A 20,863-nucleotide genomic window follows, 5' to 3' on the forward strand; every position below is an offset into this window, starting at 1 on the left:
AAATCACAATCTTTTGTCGGGTTCGCGTTTTTTGAACAATGTTTCACACTATATATACCTATTTAATTATGGTTAAAAGAAATCATAGAAAAAATATCTTATTTCTTGATCACCCTTTCATTCAAAAAGCAGTTTACTAACACTTGAACTACTATTTCGGTAAGTTTTTGTTTTTTTGTTTTTTTGTTTTTTTTTGTTTTTTTGTTTTTACCAGCGGATTGGGAGGGGGCGCACCCCCCCCCCCCCCCCCTCCGTAGTTACGCCACTGCTTTTGGGTGAAATAATTGGACAGATTTCTTAAATTCTAACAAAAAAGTAAGAAAATCTTTTCATCGCGGGAATTATGATTATGTGGGGTGGGGCAAATGGTGCGCTTGCCTTCCAATATTTTTATGGGGGCAACATTTTTGTTTTCTTTCAAAAGCAAGAAAATCTTCTCATTACGGGAATTATTAATTATGGGGGGGGGGCAAAATTAAAATATGCTTGCCCCTCCAATATTTTTATGGGGGTAACATTTTGTTTTTCTGTCAAAAAAAAAAGAAGAAAATCTTCTCGTCTCTGGAATTATGGAGGGGGGGGGGTGGGCAAAATGATATGCTTGCCCTCCATTTTTTTTTCCATTTTTTTTTTTTATGAGGCTAAGGCTCGCTCTTGGGCTGGCAATATGGATTGGTCAGAAGTAACGTACATAGACCCTACATACTTGTAAGTAGCACACGTACGTGCAAACGTGTATAAGTGCTCCGTATCGCACGGATGTACAGTACGGTCGATAAATAGTAAACACTGTAGAATACTAATAGATATGTATAAAATCAGTGCTGCCAGAACCAGGGGTGCGAATTGTTTTTGCCGACGATTTTTTTTTTTTTTATTTTTTTTTGTGTGTGTCTCTGGTGCCAAATATTAAAAAAAAAATAGAAAAGAATAATTATTTAGCGTCCGGCGTTGAGGTCGCTCGCAGACTGTTTTTTTTTTTTTTTTTTTTTTTTTAAGGATCTGAAGGGGGGTGCGTTCGCACCCAACGCACCCCCCCTGGTGACGCCCATGGTTTATCAACTTTCCCCCTTTTAAACGGCTTTCGAAAGCCCTTTCCAAGGCCCTTTCCAAAGCCCTGTACTATACTGTATTAATGTGCCGCTTGTTTTCTAAGAAGGGACGGCGAAAAGCAATTACCATCATAAAGACATTATCTTCCCTGAGAGTGACGAGTCATGATGCAATGCCACATGAATCAATTGTCTTCCTACCTGTGAGGCAGCTCCAGTTTAGCACATACTTCAAATATTTCTGAGTGGCGGCATGAGACTTTGGCTGCGTTTATCAACTTTCCCCTATTGAAACGGCTTTCAAAAGCCGTTTTCAAAGCCCTTTCCAAAGCCCTTTCTAAAGCCGTCTAGAAACGGCTTCGAAAATACGATAACTGGCCTGTCACTGCATAACTGCATTGCGCAATTTGACCCGAAGAGAACAGGTCATATAAGGCGTGCATTGTTCGTAACTGCAGTACAATATTACAAAGCCGTTTCAAAACAGCTTTGCGTTTATCAACTTCAAAAGGCTTTTACAAACAGGTTTCTGAAAACCTGCTTATGAATTGAGGAAACCTTTTTGGAAAGCCGCAATTTGCGGTTTTCGAAAAGGCTTTCCGAAAGGGCTTTCAAAACAGCTTTGCGTTTATCAACTCGTAAAAATTCCTTGAAAGCTGTTTGGAAAACCTGTTTCTACCGAGAAAAGGAGTTGATAAACGCACCCTTATTGTTCCGCTATTCATACTTGTGTTCGTACCCCCCCCCCCTCCCCACTCTTAGTTTGTGTTTATTTGTTCGTAATATCCGTTTTAGTGTTCCTACCTTCACACGCTGGCATTTGAGGCAAGTCCCAGTATCCATGACTATCATGTGCAACACATGTTACATTCGGAAAACCATACAACTTTCCGCTACACCCGATGGTGACCTCGGTCCCATCCGCGTAACACGAAGCAGCCGGTGAGAATGTTGGTTTGCCACCCCCGTGCACCTGTGGTTCCGTACAACCTTGATTTGTAGTAATAGAATATAGTATATTACATAACATGGTTTGTGACAGGTTGAGTATATCATGGACCTACTACACATACACGGACTGTGAACGGAGCTTTCTTTGATCCCATCATCACCACCGCCAACTGATTATGTGCATCTTAATGAGTACATTCAGACGTTTGGATAATGACGATTGTGTAACCGTGCATCATCACTGACAAAAGAACCGTTTCCCTCATTTCGGTCCTATTTGGCTGAGGTGCCTTTTCAAAACTCAACTGCCTTTGAATAAACTCCAATGATGGGGAGCAGCAAACCTCAAACAATAACAAATTTTGCGTCACAAAATTGGCAATTACTGAAGAGGACACTTGCGGCCACGCATGTAACGGGTGCATGGTTGTATATTTCAATTGTATTTTAATCCCAATCTGGTGTGTTACAAAGAGTAGCAACAGAGAATAATCCAACTGATTTCCTTTAGTTGAGATAAGACCTATCATTGATTCCTTTTCTTGGAGCTCAGAAGTAGGCACAAAAATTTTGTATCGTATAGGACCACTTTGTTTTACTGTGTTTTTGGATAGAAATCTCAGCCATTTTAAAACCAATTTTCATCAAATAAACTTTTGATTCCTTTAAGAATTGTATACAGCTGGTATATAGATGGCTTCTAATTTTCTCGCAAAGATTAAGATCTGAATCCCAATCTCAACCAAAGCTATACGACCACCCACTATAGGCGCTTTAACTTACTTGCGGTCAGCCGGTTCCCAGTCGATATTATTGACAACATGGTCTTATAAAGTGTCCCGGTGATTTTAGGATCACAGGTTCATAACTAGATGTCATCAACATAGACCTAATAAGACATCATGGTACCCGGAAATGTTGCCCATTGCACTAGGAAAGTTTAAACCGTGAAAGGCAAACCAAACTGCAATACTTGCGTCAATCTGTGTCTAACATGCTTCAAATGTGTTATGTGGAAGTCGCTTCCAGTCCTAATTCAACTCTGTTATTCCATGGCATGTTATTTCATTCTATAATGTTCAATATTTTTATTCCATGCACCTCCGTTTACGTTTATTTTTCTATTCCTGCATATCGTGCACAGACAATGAGCTGAGAAAGACAAAAGCTATACAAATCTGGCATCCTGCGGCATCCTTTGTCATCATTTTGTCACATAATATTATATGTTGCAGACAAGGTGACGATGCCATCGAATAACTTACCGCCACCATTAGGGCAATTATCCCTAGAGCTGCCCCTAACATACGCAACCAATGAGCAAAGAAGGAGGGCATAAATCCACAGCCCTTGACGAAATCGCAGCGGAAAGCACACCATCGTCATCAGTCTTGCATAAGCTTGTCCACAACTTAACATCAGATGCAAGCTAAGATAATTGTTCCGTGCACCAAAGCTTATAATTTATGTTTCGTCCCGATGCATATCATCTCTTTGTATCATTTCTGTTGTCCGAGAAGGTTACAAAAAGACAAGGTAACAGACGTTCCAACCAATGTTGTTATCAAACCTGTATATGTAAGCAGTGTCTCTTTACATTGACTGCACACAGCTTGGTTTGTTCCGTCTTGGCAGACTGAAAGATCTGCCTTCAGCATTCTCAATGTTTACGAGCTCAACAGGCAATACAGCTGTAATATAAGTTTCTTATCTGAATATGTTTTAGGACTTAGACAAAGTACACAAAGTTCGTTGTCTTCAGTGACGAATCAGTCGACTATAATTATTAAATCATGGTTCCTCATTTGAGATCATCCTGTATAGCGCCATTTAGAACATTTTTGGACATTTGGAAAAGGACCGCTACAAAGTGGGGGACAAACTTGACATTGATTGTGTTAATCTGAACAAAAGCAAAGAATGGAAGTGATACTGATGACTATAGACACCTGTAATTGATTATCTTTTAAAAAATTATAAATCTGTAATTGCACCGATCACTCACAGCTGTTAAATACTGCCATAAATGGCTGTAATATAAAATGATTAATTACAACAGATCCCAAGTAGCGTTTCGTGATGTCAATGCAAATGGTAACAATATTATGAATAATAATGATAATAATAATAATAATAATAATAATAATAATAATAATGAAAATAATAATAATAATAATTGAAGTTCGCGTTTTCAATTTCAAACTCAATATTGCAAAAGTCCCGACGCGTCTCAACTTCCTTTTCAAATTCAAATTCAAACAATTTTATTTCCAGGTACAGTAATACAAAATAATATACATAACACTTACATGATTAAACAGCTTTTAAAGAGTTCAAATCACACAAGCTTCAACAATAATTTATTGTATACAATTTTAGTATTATCATTTTTTGTTTTTCGATAAAGGAAGAAACAAGCAAGTTTAATTTCTTTTCAACTGTACGGAAAAGAGGAATTCACAAGAGAAGCATAGCTTGTAAATTTTGTGAATTACTCCAAGAGAGATGGGCATCTCAAGATCCGTCAAGGAATCCATGTATGAAAAATTTGACATCATGACGTCAGGCGAATCGGACAGAAAGAAAGGACTATGACAAGGACAACAACGGCAAAGATGCGGTATCAAGCAGACTTTTGACATCATCAGCCCATAATTTTGACACTATAGGCAAAAAGGCATATGAGCCTGACACTAGGCAAACAGGGCCCACGAGACTGAAATTACATCATGCGTTGGTCTCGTGGGCCATTTTTGCCTTAGTGTCGCACTCGTGGGCCTTATTTGTTTACTGTTGAGCTAGGGCCGTGTGATTCGTGGGTGTCGGGTTCGTGGGATAACCCCGGTTTAGAGGGGACAGTATCGGTCTCAAAAGAGTTAAGGTTCTGTTTCACTGACTGTGCCCATGATGATAATATGTATGAATACACATTCCAAACGTGACTATAGCTCACAAAAGTAGACGTACAGTAAATACAATGCTCTCTTTTTTAAGAGTCAGTTTGAGTGATCTTCACATATTATCTACGACAGAATATAATGGCTAACAGTCTCATACGTGCATCCCTTTGGTTCTTGCGTGTTATATTTGCAATCAGCAAGTTTATGACTCAACGAAAGCAATATATTATTTTCCTAACCAAAACGGACGACTTGGAATTTGAAACCATAAATTTTACGATACTTTGCTATTTGTCAATACTTGACATTGCTTGCTTTCCAGTAACACAGACGAGGTCTTATGACGTTCTCTAGAAAAGTTGAGCTACACTGATAAGTTTCGGTTATCATGATTATATAATGTTCACGTAGATCAGATGTTTACTTTTCGGTTATATAAACGCTCACATAGATCTTATGTTTACATACTGAACAGCTCTACTTCTTAAGGGACAATATACCTCCAAAACATTAAATAATCCATACAGTATCATAATGCGCGTTTAGCCAATGGAGAAAAGTGAGTCGAACATGATCAGTGAAACTAGAGAAAAGTTGGACACACCTTTCAAATGTTTATAGCTGTTACGATTTGCTTAAATCCAAGTGTCCTTATCGCGGGATGTCTTGGCGACAAAAATACCAGATATCTTGAAGAACTAAGACAAAACAAAAATCTAAACAATTATGCCTTTCGTAAAAATTACACTATCCCTTTACTTGTTACTTTTGAGTTACATAATGTTATTAATGTTAATGCTAATCAAGTTGATTCTAATGCCTTCTATATTATAGAAGCAGTCGAGTCAAGAGCTCTTTCACTAGAAAATGCTAAGCTAGAAATAGAAATAATATGGCATCCGTTTTACATTATCCTTTATATCGTGTTACTGCGGCTGACATCAGGAATATAGCCTTCTTACAGGAGAAAGATGTGACGCATGAAGCATAATAATCTTCGACATGATGTTATCATGACTAGAGTATAGTCCAGAGTGTCGACGCGCAAATGGAATTGTTCTATTCAGATGTCTCTGACTGGTGACGGCCAATTGGCTCGTATCAATGAGGAAATGGTTCAAGGAAGAGTACCCTACATGTTCTCGTAATCGTGATGGGCATATGATTCCAAGTACTCTTCGTCAATGCCCACGTTGTCGTAAGGACCTTGGTGACTTTCGTCCAGTCCCTGTATAGAAGCATACTCCGACTCGGAGTGACCCATATTCGACAGGATGAGATCAGTGTAACTGGAAGGGACGCCCTCTTCGGTCATTTTCGGCGAAGCTGCTGCGATTTTCTCGATAGGCGGAGAAGGAGAAAGATGCGTCTTAGAGGTTGCTCCCCTTGGAAATGACGAAATAAGTGGGTGACGTAATTAACAAATAGGTGAGTAAGTGAGATCGGGGTCACAATAAGCGCATTCATGATCAGAAAAGGTCATTCATCCTCCATGCCTATTCCAGTGTCATGTATTCACTGTAAAAAAAAAATAAATAAATAAAAAAAAAAAAACGATATGTGACATTTGTATGCTCATACAGTAATGATGACATACAGTACTGATGATCATTCTTATTCATACAGCAAGGAGGAAGAGTTCATAACTAAGAAACATGGACGTCTTTTTTTTTCGAGAAATTTGTACAAGAATGCAACGTTAAATCATGCCCATGTCGTTATGTTATATCATGTCATGTTTTGGTATGTTATGTTATGTTATGTTATGTTATATATATGTTATGTTATGTCATGTTATGTTATGTTATGTTATGTAATATTACGTTATGTTATGTTATGTTATGTTATGTTATGTTATGTTTATGTTATATTATGTCATGTCGTTCTACGTTCTGATATATTATTTTGTGACGGTACGCAATGTTAGGTAATTAGGGCAGGGAGGTGAGAAAAAAAACATGGGTGGCTGAGCATGAATTGCCATGAATCACATTTTTCTACAAATTTGCGTGCCTTTGGTTTGGTCGGTTAAAATGCTATCAAGATTTATGTATTTTTTTCAATAATCTAGAATTCATGAACCTCCTTTTCTTTGTTAATACACCATTTTTTTTTTTATCATTGGTGATTACATCCCTAGAATAATAATTCTTCGTGAAGAGCATGATTTTCTCCTTTGGAAATAATTGCAAGAAAAAAAAATGACAATCGTATACTTAGTAAGAGGTGATTTCTAAAGGTAAATCTATGGAGGAACGACACTATCGTCAGCAATCCGATTTGCATGATTATATGAATTACGATAACTATCTTCTTATCTTTTCAGACTCTCAAAAAATCCATAATTTTCGTAACTGTGTTCGGATTTCAATGAAACATTTTCTTTTTCTGTCTGGTTGCTTGATTATATTCCGTCTATTACATTCATTTATGCGGAAAGGACCCAGTGGCATTAAAATATCAATTATGAATTTTTAGTTCATGACTATTGTGTTTGTACATGTATATAGAATGTATATGCCAAGAAGTTGTACCTCCATGATTGTACCATCTCATGTTATCATTCCACCATCACTGCTTTGGTCACTCTATCCTGTCTTTCTCACGGTCTATCCGACATTCCTTTCTCCAGCCACCACCATGCCTCATTACCTCACACAAACACCACCACCTGTCCATCTCACTTCCTCTGCCACCCACCCTCTTCATCCCATGATTGTAAACACATGTACGATATACACTGAACTTGTTATATAACCAGCCTGTTGGCTACAATAAACAGATTGCCTCTGAGAGCAGCACAAAGTCAGACGTGTCGAGTCTCCTTCTCTCTAGAGTAATGGTCTCCACCCAAATACAGTACATGGGTACATAAAAGTGGCGACGAGGACCATTCGAACCTGCAATATAACCATGGCACAACGCATCGACGTCCCTCCGCCGGCTCCCTTTGGAATGACCTCGGCGAGAGCCTCGACTGCGTGGACGAGGTGGACGAAGCAGTTCAGTTACTATGTAGAGGCATCTGGCATAACACGTTCGAGCCAGAAAAAGGCCCTCCTTCTCCACATTGCAGGCCCAGAGGTCCAGGAACTCTTCGAAACCCTCACTCTCCCAGCCGCCAGCGCCGGCCAAAACGAATATGACATCGCGCTAAGTGCGCTAAAGAATACTTCTCGCCTACACCGAACATTGCCTTCGAACGCCACCAATTCAGGCAGGCAGCTCAACGCCCGGATGAATCGGTGGACGAGTTTTGCACCAGACTGAAAGGCTTAGCAGCGTCCTGTGCTTTCACTGAGAGGGATGAGCACGTCCGGGACCAATTCGTGGACAAATGTGCATCATCGGGTCTGCGCCGACGTCTTCTTCGGGAACCGAATTTGACGCTCGCATCGTTGATGGACATCGCTCGGGCGAGCCAGGCGGCAGACCAGCAAGCAGCAATCATGGAAGGGCATGGTTTGACACCTCTTGCCCGACCTCGTTCGGACATCAACCTTGCTGCCCGGCCTCGCAGCAGTGGATATAATCGTCCTCGTGATCAGGCCCCTCCACGAGTCATCCCACATGATTTTCGAGCCCGACGAAACAACCAGGAGCACGGACATTCGTCCCAATCGACCAGGAAATCGACGCAGGCCTGTACAAACTGCGGTTTTGACGATGGTCATCAGCCTGGCGATTCTGGCTGTCCTGCCCGAGGCCGCACCTGTCGCAAATGTCGAAAAATTGGGCACTTCGGTCGTGTGTGTCGCAGTTCACGACGGTATCAGTCGCGCCCAAATCCCGTTCGAGCCATCGACGACCACCACCACGATGGCGACTCCCCACACGGATCTTCTGACGAAGAATACAACTACCAAATACACACCGCGAATGTCACCCTCGCACGCGCCGACGTCAACATCGGTGATCACACGATCTCCATGATCGTGGACTCTGGAGCAACAGCTAACCTCATCGATGCGACGACTTGGAATAAGCTCAATCAGCAACGCCCGCGGATTCGTCTTGCACCCAGCCATGTACGCCTGTTTGGCTACGGTAGTCGACAGCCTCTCCCATTGAAGGGTGAGTTCAAACACACGATCATTTCACCTGCGACAGATAAGCGAGTGTCTGCTCGCATCGTTGTCGTCGACGGTACCGGAGGATGCCTCCTCGGCAAAGACACTGCCATCGATCTGGGATTGCTGACATTGCACGCGAACAACGTTCACGTGGGGAATGTACCCCATGACTCCCAGGGACTGAAACTGGAACTGATAGAGAAATACCCCGAAGTCTTCGACGGTGTCGGTAGGCTTAAAGACTTCGAAATCACAATTCATGTGAAGCCCGACGTAGCACCAGTCGCGCAGCCTCCGCGTCGGATCCCTTTCCATCTTCGAAAGAAGGTGGACGAAAAGCTCAAAGAGTTACAGGACATGGACATCATCGAGCCCGTCAGCGACGCGACGACCTGGGCAAGCCCCCTGGTCGTGGTTCCGAAATCAAATGGCGATGTTCGTGTCTGCGTGGACATGCGGAGAGCAAATGAGGCGATTGTGCGCGAACGTCACCCAATACCAACATTGGAGGAGACACTCGAGTCGCTTCATGGTGCCGCTGTGTTCTCGAAATTGGACCTTAAGTGGGGATACCACCAAGTCGAACTCGCGAAAGAATCTCGCAACATCACGACGTTTGTAACACATAACGGCATCATGCAGTACAAGCGATTGATTTTTGGAATATCGTCCGCCAGCGAGATATACCAATACGCGATGCAGCAAGCCTTGCAGGGCTTGGAAGGCGTGAGGAACATTTCGGATGATATCATCGTTTTCGGTGCGAACGATGAGGAGCACGATCGACGACTTGAGCGTACCCTAGAGCGTCTGCGAGATCGTGGGTTGAGACAAATGCCTATTCAGAGCTCGCAGCCTGAAGTTCTTCGGATTCGTCATATCGGGAGATGGTCTGGCGCCTGACCAAACCAAGATTGACGCAATTCGAGACGCTCCCACGCCGACAACGACCTCGGAAGTCCGATCTTTCCTAGGTCTGGTCAACTATTGTGGCCGCTTCATTCGGAATCTCGCGACCATCTCCGAACCGCTGAGAGAATTAACAAGAGGAAACGCGAAATGGAAGTGGACCACGGCCCAGCAAACGGCATTCGATCGGCTGAAAAACGCGTTATCTAGCGACGACGTGATGGCGCACTTCGAGACTGGAGCAGCTACCGAGCTCCGGGTGGATGCCAGCCCAGTCGGCCTGGGCGCAATTCTGATGCAAACTCGTGACGGTGTTACGCGGCCAGTTGCATATGCTAGTCGCACACTGACGGACGTGGAACGCAGGTACTCGCAAACTGAGAAAGAGGCCCTCGCAGTAGTTTGGGGATGCGAACGCTTTCACCTCTATCTCTACGGGGTGGACTTCGATCTAGTCACGGATCACAAACCGCTAGAGTGTTTGTATACACCGCGAGGAAAACCGCACGCACGCATCGAGAGGTGGGTACTACGCCTGCAGCAGTATCGGTATAGAATCAGGTACAAGCCGGGAAAAACCAATCCCGCTGATGTGCTCTCCCGCCTACCACTACGAAATCAAGCATCCCGAGAGCGAGCGATCGCGGAGGAATACATCAACGCGGTCTTAACGTACGCGGTACCGTGAGCAATGTCACAAAGCGAGATCGCCAGAGCGACGATTGCCGATCGCGAACTCCAACGCGTGATGTCCAGCGTCCAATCCGGCAACTGGGACAATTTCGACAAAATCGATGCATACTTCAAGGTCCGCCACGAGCTCGCGATTAAGAACGACATACTTCTTCGCGGAGCACGAATTGTCATGCCGCGAGAACTGCGTCGACGAGCGCTCGATCTCGCGCACGAATCACACCAAGGAGTGGTGAGGACAAAACAGGTCCTCAGAACGAAGGTGTGGTGGCCGGGAGTCAACGAACAGATCGAGAAACTCATAAAGGAGTGCCGCAGCTGCCAACTAGAAAGTGGCTTACCACCTCTTCAGCCCCTCAAACCGACAGTTATGCCCCCACACCCATGGCATACATTGCACGTAGACTTATGTGGCCCTCTTCCAAACGGCGAAACTCTCTTGGTGGTCGTCGACAACGCCAGTCGATGGCCGGAAGTTGAAGTAATGAGATCCACAACGACGACCAGCATCACAGCAAAGCTAGATCGCATATTTGCTACGCAAGGACTACCCGTTTCTATAGTAACGGACAATGGGCCCCAGTTCACATCCTCAGAATTTCACGACTTCACTCGCGATCGCGACATTGTACATCGGAAGGTGACACCGTACCACCCGCAGGCGAATGCGGAGGTGGAAAGGTTCAATGCAACGATTCTGAAAGGAATTCGAGCCGCAATCAACGACGGTCGCGACTGGCACCGCTCTCTTCCGAACATACTGCTCACCTATCGGAGTACTGTCCATCCCGCGACGAATGAGACCCCGGCCAAACTCCTCCTCGGTCGCGAGCTACGAACCAAGGTGCCATCAGCGACAACGCCTTCGAAAACCACCGCTTACCGCGAAGCTCTTCGACGCGACGCGACGTACAAACGAAAAATGAAACAGAGAGCAGATCGAAGCGCGAGAACACGCGAGAGCTCGATAAAGCGTGGTGACACGGTCGTCATCACTCGACCTCGACCCGACAAGTTCGCGACAAAGTTCGACCCGCGCCCGTGGACCGTTGTCGAACGGAAGGGACACAGCGTGGTGATCGCGCGCGACAACTCACAGACCATGAGACGTCTGTCGCGGGTAAAGAAGCTGCACGGATCGCAACGCTATGCCCAAGAGCGAGACGAATTCGACGACGACAATCGCGAACTCCGCCGTCCGCCCCCGCCGGTCGTTAATCGCCCAACACCTACACACCTCGAACAACCGCGGCGATCGCTTCGACAACGGCGGGAACCGCAGAGATTTACGTACTATCGCGGTGGGCCAGCAATGTAGATATCTGCCGGTGTAAATATGTTCAGATAATAATTGCGTAACTGAAACGCGGACATTCGAGATGTGTCGAACTGTGAACTGTAATGAGAAAGTGTGACATAATGACTTAAAAGACTGTAAAAAGAAGCAGCGAACACAAAATCTGAACAAACTGAACGATAATGAAGCAACAGTGAAACTCATGTTTATCATGCCATGTTTTGTGTGTGTACATGCATTGTATGTTCATGTCTTGTATATACATGTATGGCTATACTTTGTTTCTTCTTGTTTCATACTATTCCTTATCTCCACTTCTCACTTCTCACTCTTTCCTACAGCCTATTTGCCTGCTCAGATGGAAATCGTTCTTTTACAATCAAAAGAAAAAAGAAAAGGAAAAGTGTTGATCATTTATTATGTATACTATAATATGTCTCTGTGTATGTCTCTGTGCTTATTCAAAGCTCTGTGGTTAACTAAGAAGTTCTGAGATTGTTCGAAGTTCTAGAAGATCTGAGATTGTTCGAAGTTCTAGAAGATAAAAAAAAATATCTCTGAAAAATATCATTTTATCATGTTCTCAGTTCTGTGTTCAGTTTCATATCCTTTGATTACTGTCCAATGCTCTCAAACTCGCTCCTACACTCTTCTCCTTTCTTCTCTTCTCTTCTCCCACTCTCGAAACAAAAGAAAAACAAGGAATATTTGCAAATTCTTGTCTTGTCAAGTACCTAAGCATTGTTACATACTGCCCTAGTTACGAACGAGAGAACTGTAATCATGCTCTGTTGTATTATTGTTATGTGAACCTCCCTGATTTCCTCTGTCTTGATCTCTGACTGTCCTAATTTCTAACTCACTCTTCCTCTAGACTCCTTGACTCTTCAATCTGATACACTATGCACTTTTTCTTTCAACAAGGGGAGGGATATTGTGTTTGTACATGTATATAAATGCCAAGAAGTTGTACCTCCATGATTGTACCATCTCATGTTATCATTCCACCATCACTGCTTTGGTCACTCTATCCTGTCTTTCTCACGGTCTATCCGACATTCCTTTCTCCAGCCACCACCATGCCTCATTACCTCACACAAACACCACCACCTGTCCATCTCACTTCCTCTGCCACCCACCCTCTTCATCCCATGATTGTAAACACATGTACGATATACACTGAACTTGTTATATAACCAGCCTGTTGGCTACAATAAACAGATTGCCTCTGAGAGCAGCACAAAGTCAGACGTGTCGAGTCTCCTTCTCTCTAGAGTAATGGTCTCCACCCAAATACAGTACATGGGTACATAAAAATGACGACGTGATTTGAATTGCTATGTTCAGTATTGGAATTAAAAGCAACAACTTACTGACTCTTTCTCTTCTTCACGGCCACGCAGTAGGATACCACCACGACATTCACGATAGTGAGCACGGACACTAACACCGGAACTACGTATACTGCTGGCGACTTGTTCACACCTTCCTCTGTGGAAGAAGTCAGTCATCTTGTATCAAAATTATACTTTCAACAATTCAACAAAATAACATGAACAAAGACCCCTTCCAAAACAAAAGTTTGATGTTTACGGTATTCTGTTAACAATAATTCAGTCAGTAATGGCATCACAAAGTTATACACTCAAGCTACTCTTGGAAAAAGAAATGAATGATACAAAATTCCAATTTCATATCACGGCTTTCGATGAATAATGCCAGTGATGTGACGTCATGGGTGCACAACCCAGCGTGTAATAGCTAAAGTGTCCGTTGTAGCGCAAAGGAATCATGCATTGCTGTCGTTAAAAATATAACGTTCATTTCGCACATATCGTACACATATCATCTCTCCTGTCATTGTCTTTACAAAGTTTCTTCCTCCAGAAATGAACATCCATTCTCAGAATTGAATGAATGCTTTCGGATTCATACTTGTATTCACATTAGAAATGCAATAAAACAGGACAATAATAAGTACTATAGAACGCATTTGAAGAGTGGTTGTGGATCTGATTTTTGGTACATCTCAGTTCTCTAATGTAATTACTGGATCATTCTTAGGGCAACTTATATCAATCTTAACATTGTTTGTTATTTTTGTTGTTGTATTACCATCACATGTGACGTCAGAATCCCACTGTCCATTATCACAGGTCATGGGAGTAGGGAAGTCTGACCCGGAAGTATACCCGTCGTCACATTCCACGATCACGTAATCTCCGTGTGCGATGGGGCCGCTGCCGTCTTCTGCGTGGTTCGAATTGGCGATCGTTGGGTAGGAACAATGCTCTGAAATTTACAATCAGATACTTCTGCGTAGATTTGGTAAAGTTGTCTTTTTGGGGAGACACTCAACAAGGGACGTTTCCAATCGGTCAGTTGTTCTTTTTAATTACAATACCCCAAGTAATTGTGGTAGATGACTGCAAACTAATTCGATGATCACTGCTATACTTGTCGTCCATCCCATACATACATTTAAGGCAGTACGATACTTATCATCGTTGATTGATTCTAGTTTATAAATGCCCTCATCACAGCTCATATAATTATTTCGAATTTTTCTTGTGTTTTAATTCATATCCCCAAGAAAGATTTAGCTGAGAAGGGATAGATTTACGTGAGTGGTATGTTGATTACACTTGTATAGTCAACTCTCACGCACGGAACACACACACACACACACACACACACACACACACACACTATAAATGTATATATTCATTTTTCAATGTATAAATTCTATATTTTTAACCATATGTTTTATATATATATATATATATATATATATATGTGTGTGTGTATGTGTGTGTGTGTGTAGAGAGAGAGAGAGAGAAAGAGAGAATAAAAAGAAATGCATGTCTATTTGTCTGAAGTTTATGCATATTGTATTCATTAATAATTCAGTATATCTTGCGTACGGGAGCAAGTAACAAGGAATACCAATTGAGTTTTGGACCCAATGGAAGAACAGAATCATCATGATAATGAATCTGACAATATTAGCAACCCATCCATCTTGTAATCTTTGATTATTTCTGTGTATTGTTTAATGTGAAATGGAAAATAGATAAACAAACAAACTAACTGAGTCAAACTGACTTTGTGAATTGCAGACTACTTGCCAGAGCATTGGCCAATGAACGGTTTCCATTCCCCATCATGGCACGTGACCTCTCGGGGACCAATCAGAGTAAACCCATCGTCACATAAAAGCGTCATTCTCCCTTGGCTCATCACCGATGTGCCGTGTAAAAGTGACGCGTTACCATTAACAATTCCTGGAACAGTACAATGTGCTGAGAAAAATAGAAGAAAAAAAATATTGCAAAGATATGCACATGATTATATGCACATACTGTCTTTATTATATTCCAGGCTCAGTTTCAGGTTCAGGTTCAATGACATTTATTTCCAGCAAATATGGCCTATGAATATAATTATATAAGTACATGGAACATGCAATATAGTGCGATACAATGTGAGTAGTGTTACAGATTTTGATGATTTATACAGTATTCACAAATAACTACCAACGTCTTGTGAGTTAGGCTATGTCGGCCAACAAGTACGGTTATGTAACGCTTTCGTCTCACCTCCCTGGTCTCGCCCCCCCCCCCTCCCCCTATCTGTCCATTTACTCTGTCTTCGACAATTCCCTCTCTCCCTTCCAGATCCTTGTCTTCCGACTCCTGCTTCTGTTGGTATAAATATTGACTCCCGGACCTTGTAGAAAATCGGGTGAGTCTGCTGAGAGGAGTCTGGTTAGAGACGTGTCACAGGTTTAGATTAGATGCTACAGAGCGACTAATAAACTTGCTGTCATGCCCGAAAAATACTGTGTCCACTCTACTTATTAACTGCTCTCGAACCTGTCCGACTGAACTGCGTGCTGTGTGTGGTGCGAAGTGATGCTTTGCAACACATCTATTATAATACTCTAAGTAAACTGATAGCGAAGTTTCCTGAATTCCCAGAAGCGAAAATTTCGTTATACATACATACATATATATATATATATATATATATATATATATATATATATATAATGTGAGAAATAGTTCCCTGGGTCCCGAACGTACGCGGTGCCGCATTGTTGGATGCATATAGTTGAAAGAAATTGGACTGAGGCGGGACGTTGCTCTCGATCTTAGTCTCCCTTTTATTTGTCAAGCTTTCGGCCCGTCATTGGGCCTTCGTCAGGACCTACCAACAGAACGATTATTATATGAATAACCTGATGTGTCATATAATATATAATGCAATTTCACATATTACCGATCTTTTAAATCATTTCCTTTATATACACAAATCAATCATTCAATTCAATACAAATATCCAATCTAACCTCAAATCATCATCAGAATAACATCATATGTCCAAAAATGTATATATATAAATAAATTCTTATATCATAATGCTGCCATATAATAATCATATTGTCTTAGCATGATGATCACAAACAGAATCATTATACATATATATCATATTCATATGTCTATTTGCATTGTGGATATGTATACATCCGAATGATGTATGAATATGATGAATATGAATATTCTTTCTCTTTGCAGATGACTCAAATTTATTTTTTTTTTCGCATAATAAACCTCTTACCCTTGTAAATACAATAAATTTTGAATTAGAAAAAGTCGGTCGCTCAATAGATGAAACCTAACAAATTATCTTTTAATCTTCAAAAAAACAAAATACATGTATATTCTTTTAGCAACTCCATAGAGGCACTACCTGTTGATATTGTTTTCGATGATACTGTAGAATGTAAAATGTTTCCCATGTTAAATTTCAGGGAATAACAGTTGATAATAAGCTTTCATGGAAACTTCATATTGATAGTATATGTAAGACTATTTCACGAAATATTGGTATAATTGACAAGATTAAATTTTGCCTTCATTTGTCATCCCTATACTTCCATTATATTCATCCCTCATATTGCCTTATCTAAATTATGGTATTCTTGTGTGGGGAAATACATATCAAACGCTCTTAGATAAATTACTTCTGTTATACAAAAGAAGTTGAGTTTGAGTTTGAGTTTATTTATTTTACCACGGTAAAAAGCTTGCTATCAGCTAAAAGCTGTTTTTCAGCAAGGCCGTGAAATGATAACAAAAACATAGAAATCATACAATGAAGAGAAACACAAGAAAAGCCATAATAGTTACATACGAACGCAAAAAAAGAAAAGTGAAAAAAGTCACAAAGTATGCAAAGTGTAACATAAAAATCAAGTCACTGCGTATTATATGTCACACTGCATTTTTGTCTCATACTGATCCGTTATTTTTTTAAACAAAATATTTGAAATCAAAGATTTGTATTTGTTCAATTTAGGACAATTTATGTATAATTATAATAAAAATAATCTTCCAAATATATTTGAAACAATGTTTTCAAGAAATCAATCCGTTCACAATTATCCAACAAGGCGATCCAATGAATTCCATTTGCCATTTTTTTAGTATAGGACTTTGCTGGCTCAGCACACCTTCATCTACGATGGGCCAAAGTATTGGAGCTCACTTCCCAACGACATAGTATCAGCACAAACTTTGAATTCTTTCAAGAACAAATTAAAATCATTTCTATTGAAATCTTATGATATACAACCGAATTAGGTTCGTTTTTATTGTCTCAAACAAGTCATCTTTTTTACAAGCATTAAGAATCATACAGAAATCATTTTTTTAATTTTTTTTTTTAGAGAGAGAAAAACAATATGTCAAACATATGTCCTCCTCAGATGTTACTTTTATTGTACCGTATAATAGTGTGTCTATTCTCTCTCTCTCTCTCTCTCTCTCTCTCTCTCTCTCTCTCTCTCTTGTATGTCCGCTCTTCTGCATTTATACCGGTAGGGCCTATGTACCCAATCCTTCGCAATATCAATCCAGGGGGCGTCTTATCATTACACTTACATCATAAAATCCAGTCTGCTAGAATTGTGTCCACGATGGCGCGTGTTGTAGTTTCATTTTTTCCTTTTTTTCTTCTTTTTCCTTTTTTTCTTTCTTTTTTTTTCTTTTTTCCTTCCTAAGTTGATTTCATGTCAGTTGACATTGGTTTCTTTAATTTTGTTTCATATAATGTTTGTAGTTTCATTAAGTCATTATTTGTTCTCGTATGTATTTTCCGAGGGTCCCATACCTTATATACAAGCTTTGCTTTTTAGTGGGACCTTTCATTTATGTTGTTGCTCGTGATCACAATCATGTACGTTTTTGGAAACTGTTATAAATATGTTCTGTTGTTAATGCATGTATATAATTATCCCTGTTTATTTAATGGAAATGAAAAATAAACTTGAAGTTGAAGTTTTGAAGTTTGACTTTTCAGTGCAGTTCATAGATAAGTTTTTCTTTAAGTTTCTGCATTCCAATACATACTAATACATGCCAATACATTATAGCAAAATCTAAATTATAGTGTACGCATAATTACTATAGTATAATTATGTGAATTATTTGCATAGTGTAATCGTAGGAAAAACAAAGTAAGGCTATAAAGTAATGTCATAGTGAAGGTATACAGTCCACACTATAGCAGAGGAAACACTTCGAATAAAGTTTTGAAAAAATTATATTGGTAATGCAGGGGACCATCTTCATATAAAGCAGACGAGCTTAACTATGATTAAAGGGATGGTACAGTATTGGTGGGGATGAGAATTGGACTTTTGACTTTTTGCGAGATACTTAAGAAAACACTTATGATGTAGTACAGAGCATACCATTTTAAGAGGAATTCAAAGTTTATTTGATGAAAATCGGGTTTGGAATGACTGAAACATCAAAAAACAAAGGAAAACAAAGCGATCTGAATAAAGTGTGGGTCCCACACTTTATAAATTAGAATCACTATTTTTGGATATCTCAGCCATTTCAAAACCAATTTTCATCAAATAAACATTGAATTCCTCATAGAATTGCATGCTCTTTCATATTTCATAAGAAGTTTCTCATTATTTCAACAAAAAATGTTAGAAACCTGAAAATAGGTCTCAACCAAAACTGTACGATCTCTTTAAGATGGATCCATCACAGGAAATATTACTTATTTCGTTATGGTTTGATATGATTTTATCATCATAAAGTACATCATAAATCTTGCCACTATACTGGAAATGAACAGCAGTGAACAAAATCAAAATTAATTGCGTCTGTCTGTCTGTTTGTTTGTGTGTGTTTGTGTGTGTGTGTGTGTGTGTGTGTGTGTGTACAGTATGTGTGTTTGTATCATTTATTTTCTGTAGGCCTACAAAGGAAGTTTTGACGCCATTGTTGTAATGAGAGCTGTTACTAATAGTGACAAGGTACATCTATAATAATAATGCCGATGTATTGTGACATATGCATGACCACCACCACCAACAACAAACCCAACAACGAATCGGCTAAACTTACCGGTAGGTTCTTCACAGCTACCTTCAGCCCGTCCCACGCTGAGGCATGATGTTAGCAGTATGATTAGAATCCGTCCCGTCTTCCCCATGATATCATTTGGCTTGTCCTATAAAAGGGGTTTTATTTTACACTTTTCAATAATCTCGACGTATCAATGACCACCGAGATGATGCGAGCATGGAGTAGGCATATAGCTCCATGATGGCAGAAAGCCAACAATCTTCTACGGCAAAAGCCGAATTAATGAATAAACTGAATTTTAACAAATGCAACTTCCTCGACAAGCCATGTCAGTGATTTATTGCAGGCATTGGCAACAGGGAGAAGGAACTTGTAGTATAATAGAAATAGTAGTATTTCACAGAGGGTGTGTACATACGATCGCACCTTATCTCTACTTTAATCAACGTCCGTGTTGAGAATTAGGATTAATGGCCGAACTGAAATGTTTACAAATCGTATACTGCTTTATGGGAAGCTTGTTTTGTCGATGTCGGTTTCGATGACACCGATTGCATAACACATCATGGATTACATGGATAAAGGAGCCCCACATTTTAGACTTCCGAAATTTCAGTTTTGTGATGTTGTCCTTTCCAACCGTAAATTTAGTGCTTATCTATACATTCATTCATTTATTTGTTTGTTTATTTACATATTTATCTATCTATCCATATATTCGTCTTTCTTTCTATCTATCTAGGCCTATCTATCTATCTATACCATCTATCTGTCTATCTATCTATCTATTTGTTTTGAGAGAGCTTGTGGGTTCTTACGATTCTGTGCCCATTTTGGAGCACAAAAGAGATGGCAAAATTAATAATGTCAACAACAATATTAACAACACTTATATAGCGTATCACAGAGTGTATGACTTGTGTTGATATGCGCTCTATTTACTTTCTTGTTCACTGTGATTTCCTATTAGGAAATATTTTAGTCTATTGTCAAAGGGAATACTATTTTGTGAATAATATCCATTTTTTTAAACCTTTACCCTTCATGGTAAAAGTCAATTTCCTGTGCTTATACTTATAACACCTGTAGCCTAGACACTAAAACTTACAATGGACCGTGATAATATTATAAGTACGTAGTGTTATATCAGGGTTTTCGCCTCTTTACATGGACCAATTATCATGCAGAATCACTTTTCTGTCAGGTCTGTATCTTAGGGTTTCCATGTCCCTATATTACAACTGGAATGAACAAAAAAAATGAATGAATAATCATAATTATAGTTAGTTAGATAGATAGATATATATATATAGAGAGAGAGATAAATAGAGAGATAGATAGATAGACAGACAGACAAATAGATAGATAAATGAATAGATAGAAAGATAGATGAATGAATGAATAAATAAATAAATGAATCAATCAATCAATCAGTCAATCAATCATTTAATACAGAAATACGGAGATAAACAGCAAAACAAAAAAGGGGACACTTCTCATTATTACGATACTGAGCTGTTTGTTAGTTTTGCTCTAGGGCCTTTTATTTCATTTTTTCAGATGATGTCGTTTTCAACCTGGAATATAAAGTAGATGC

The 20,863-nt window shown here is 40.2% G+C and overlaps 1 protein-coding gene across 1 annotated transcript in view; it reads right to left on the reverse strand.

Moving 5' to 3' along the window:
• LOC139736381 (C4b-binding protein alpha chain-like) overlaps positions 1 to 6,218 on the reverse strand; it is a 29,111-nt gene extending 22,893 nt beyond the window's left edge. The window contains exon 1 of the mRNA XM_071647139.1: positions 6,040 to 6,218. Within this exon, the coding sequence (XP_071503240.1) occupies positions 6,040 to 6,218 (179 nt within the window). The remainder of the gene's footprint in view (positions 1 to 6,039) is intronic.
• Positions 6,219 to 20,863: the final 14,645 nt, after the last annotated feature.

This window comes from Diadema antillarum, unplaced genomic scaffold (genome assembly GCF_040938485.1).
Source record: "Diadema antillarum isolate AM-2024a unplaced genomic scaffold, OU_Dant_1.0 scf00000028, whole genome shotgun sequence".
Classification (NCBI taxonomy): domain Eukaryota; kingdom Metazoa; phylum Echinodermata; class Echinoidea; order Diadematoida; family Diadematidae; genus Diadema; species Diadema antillarum.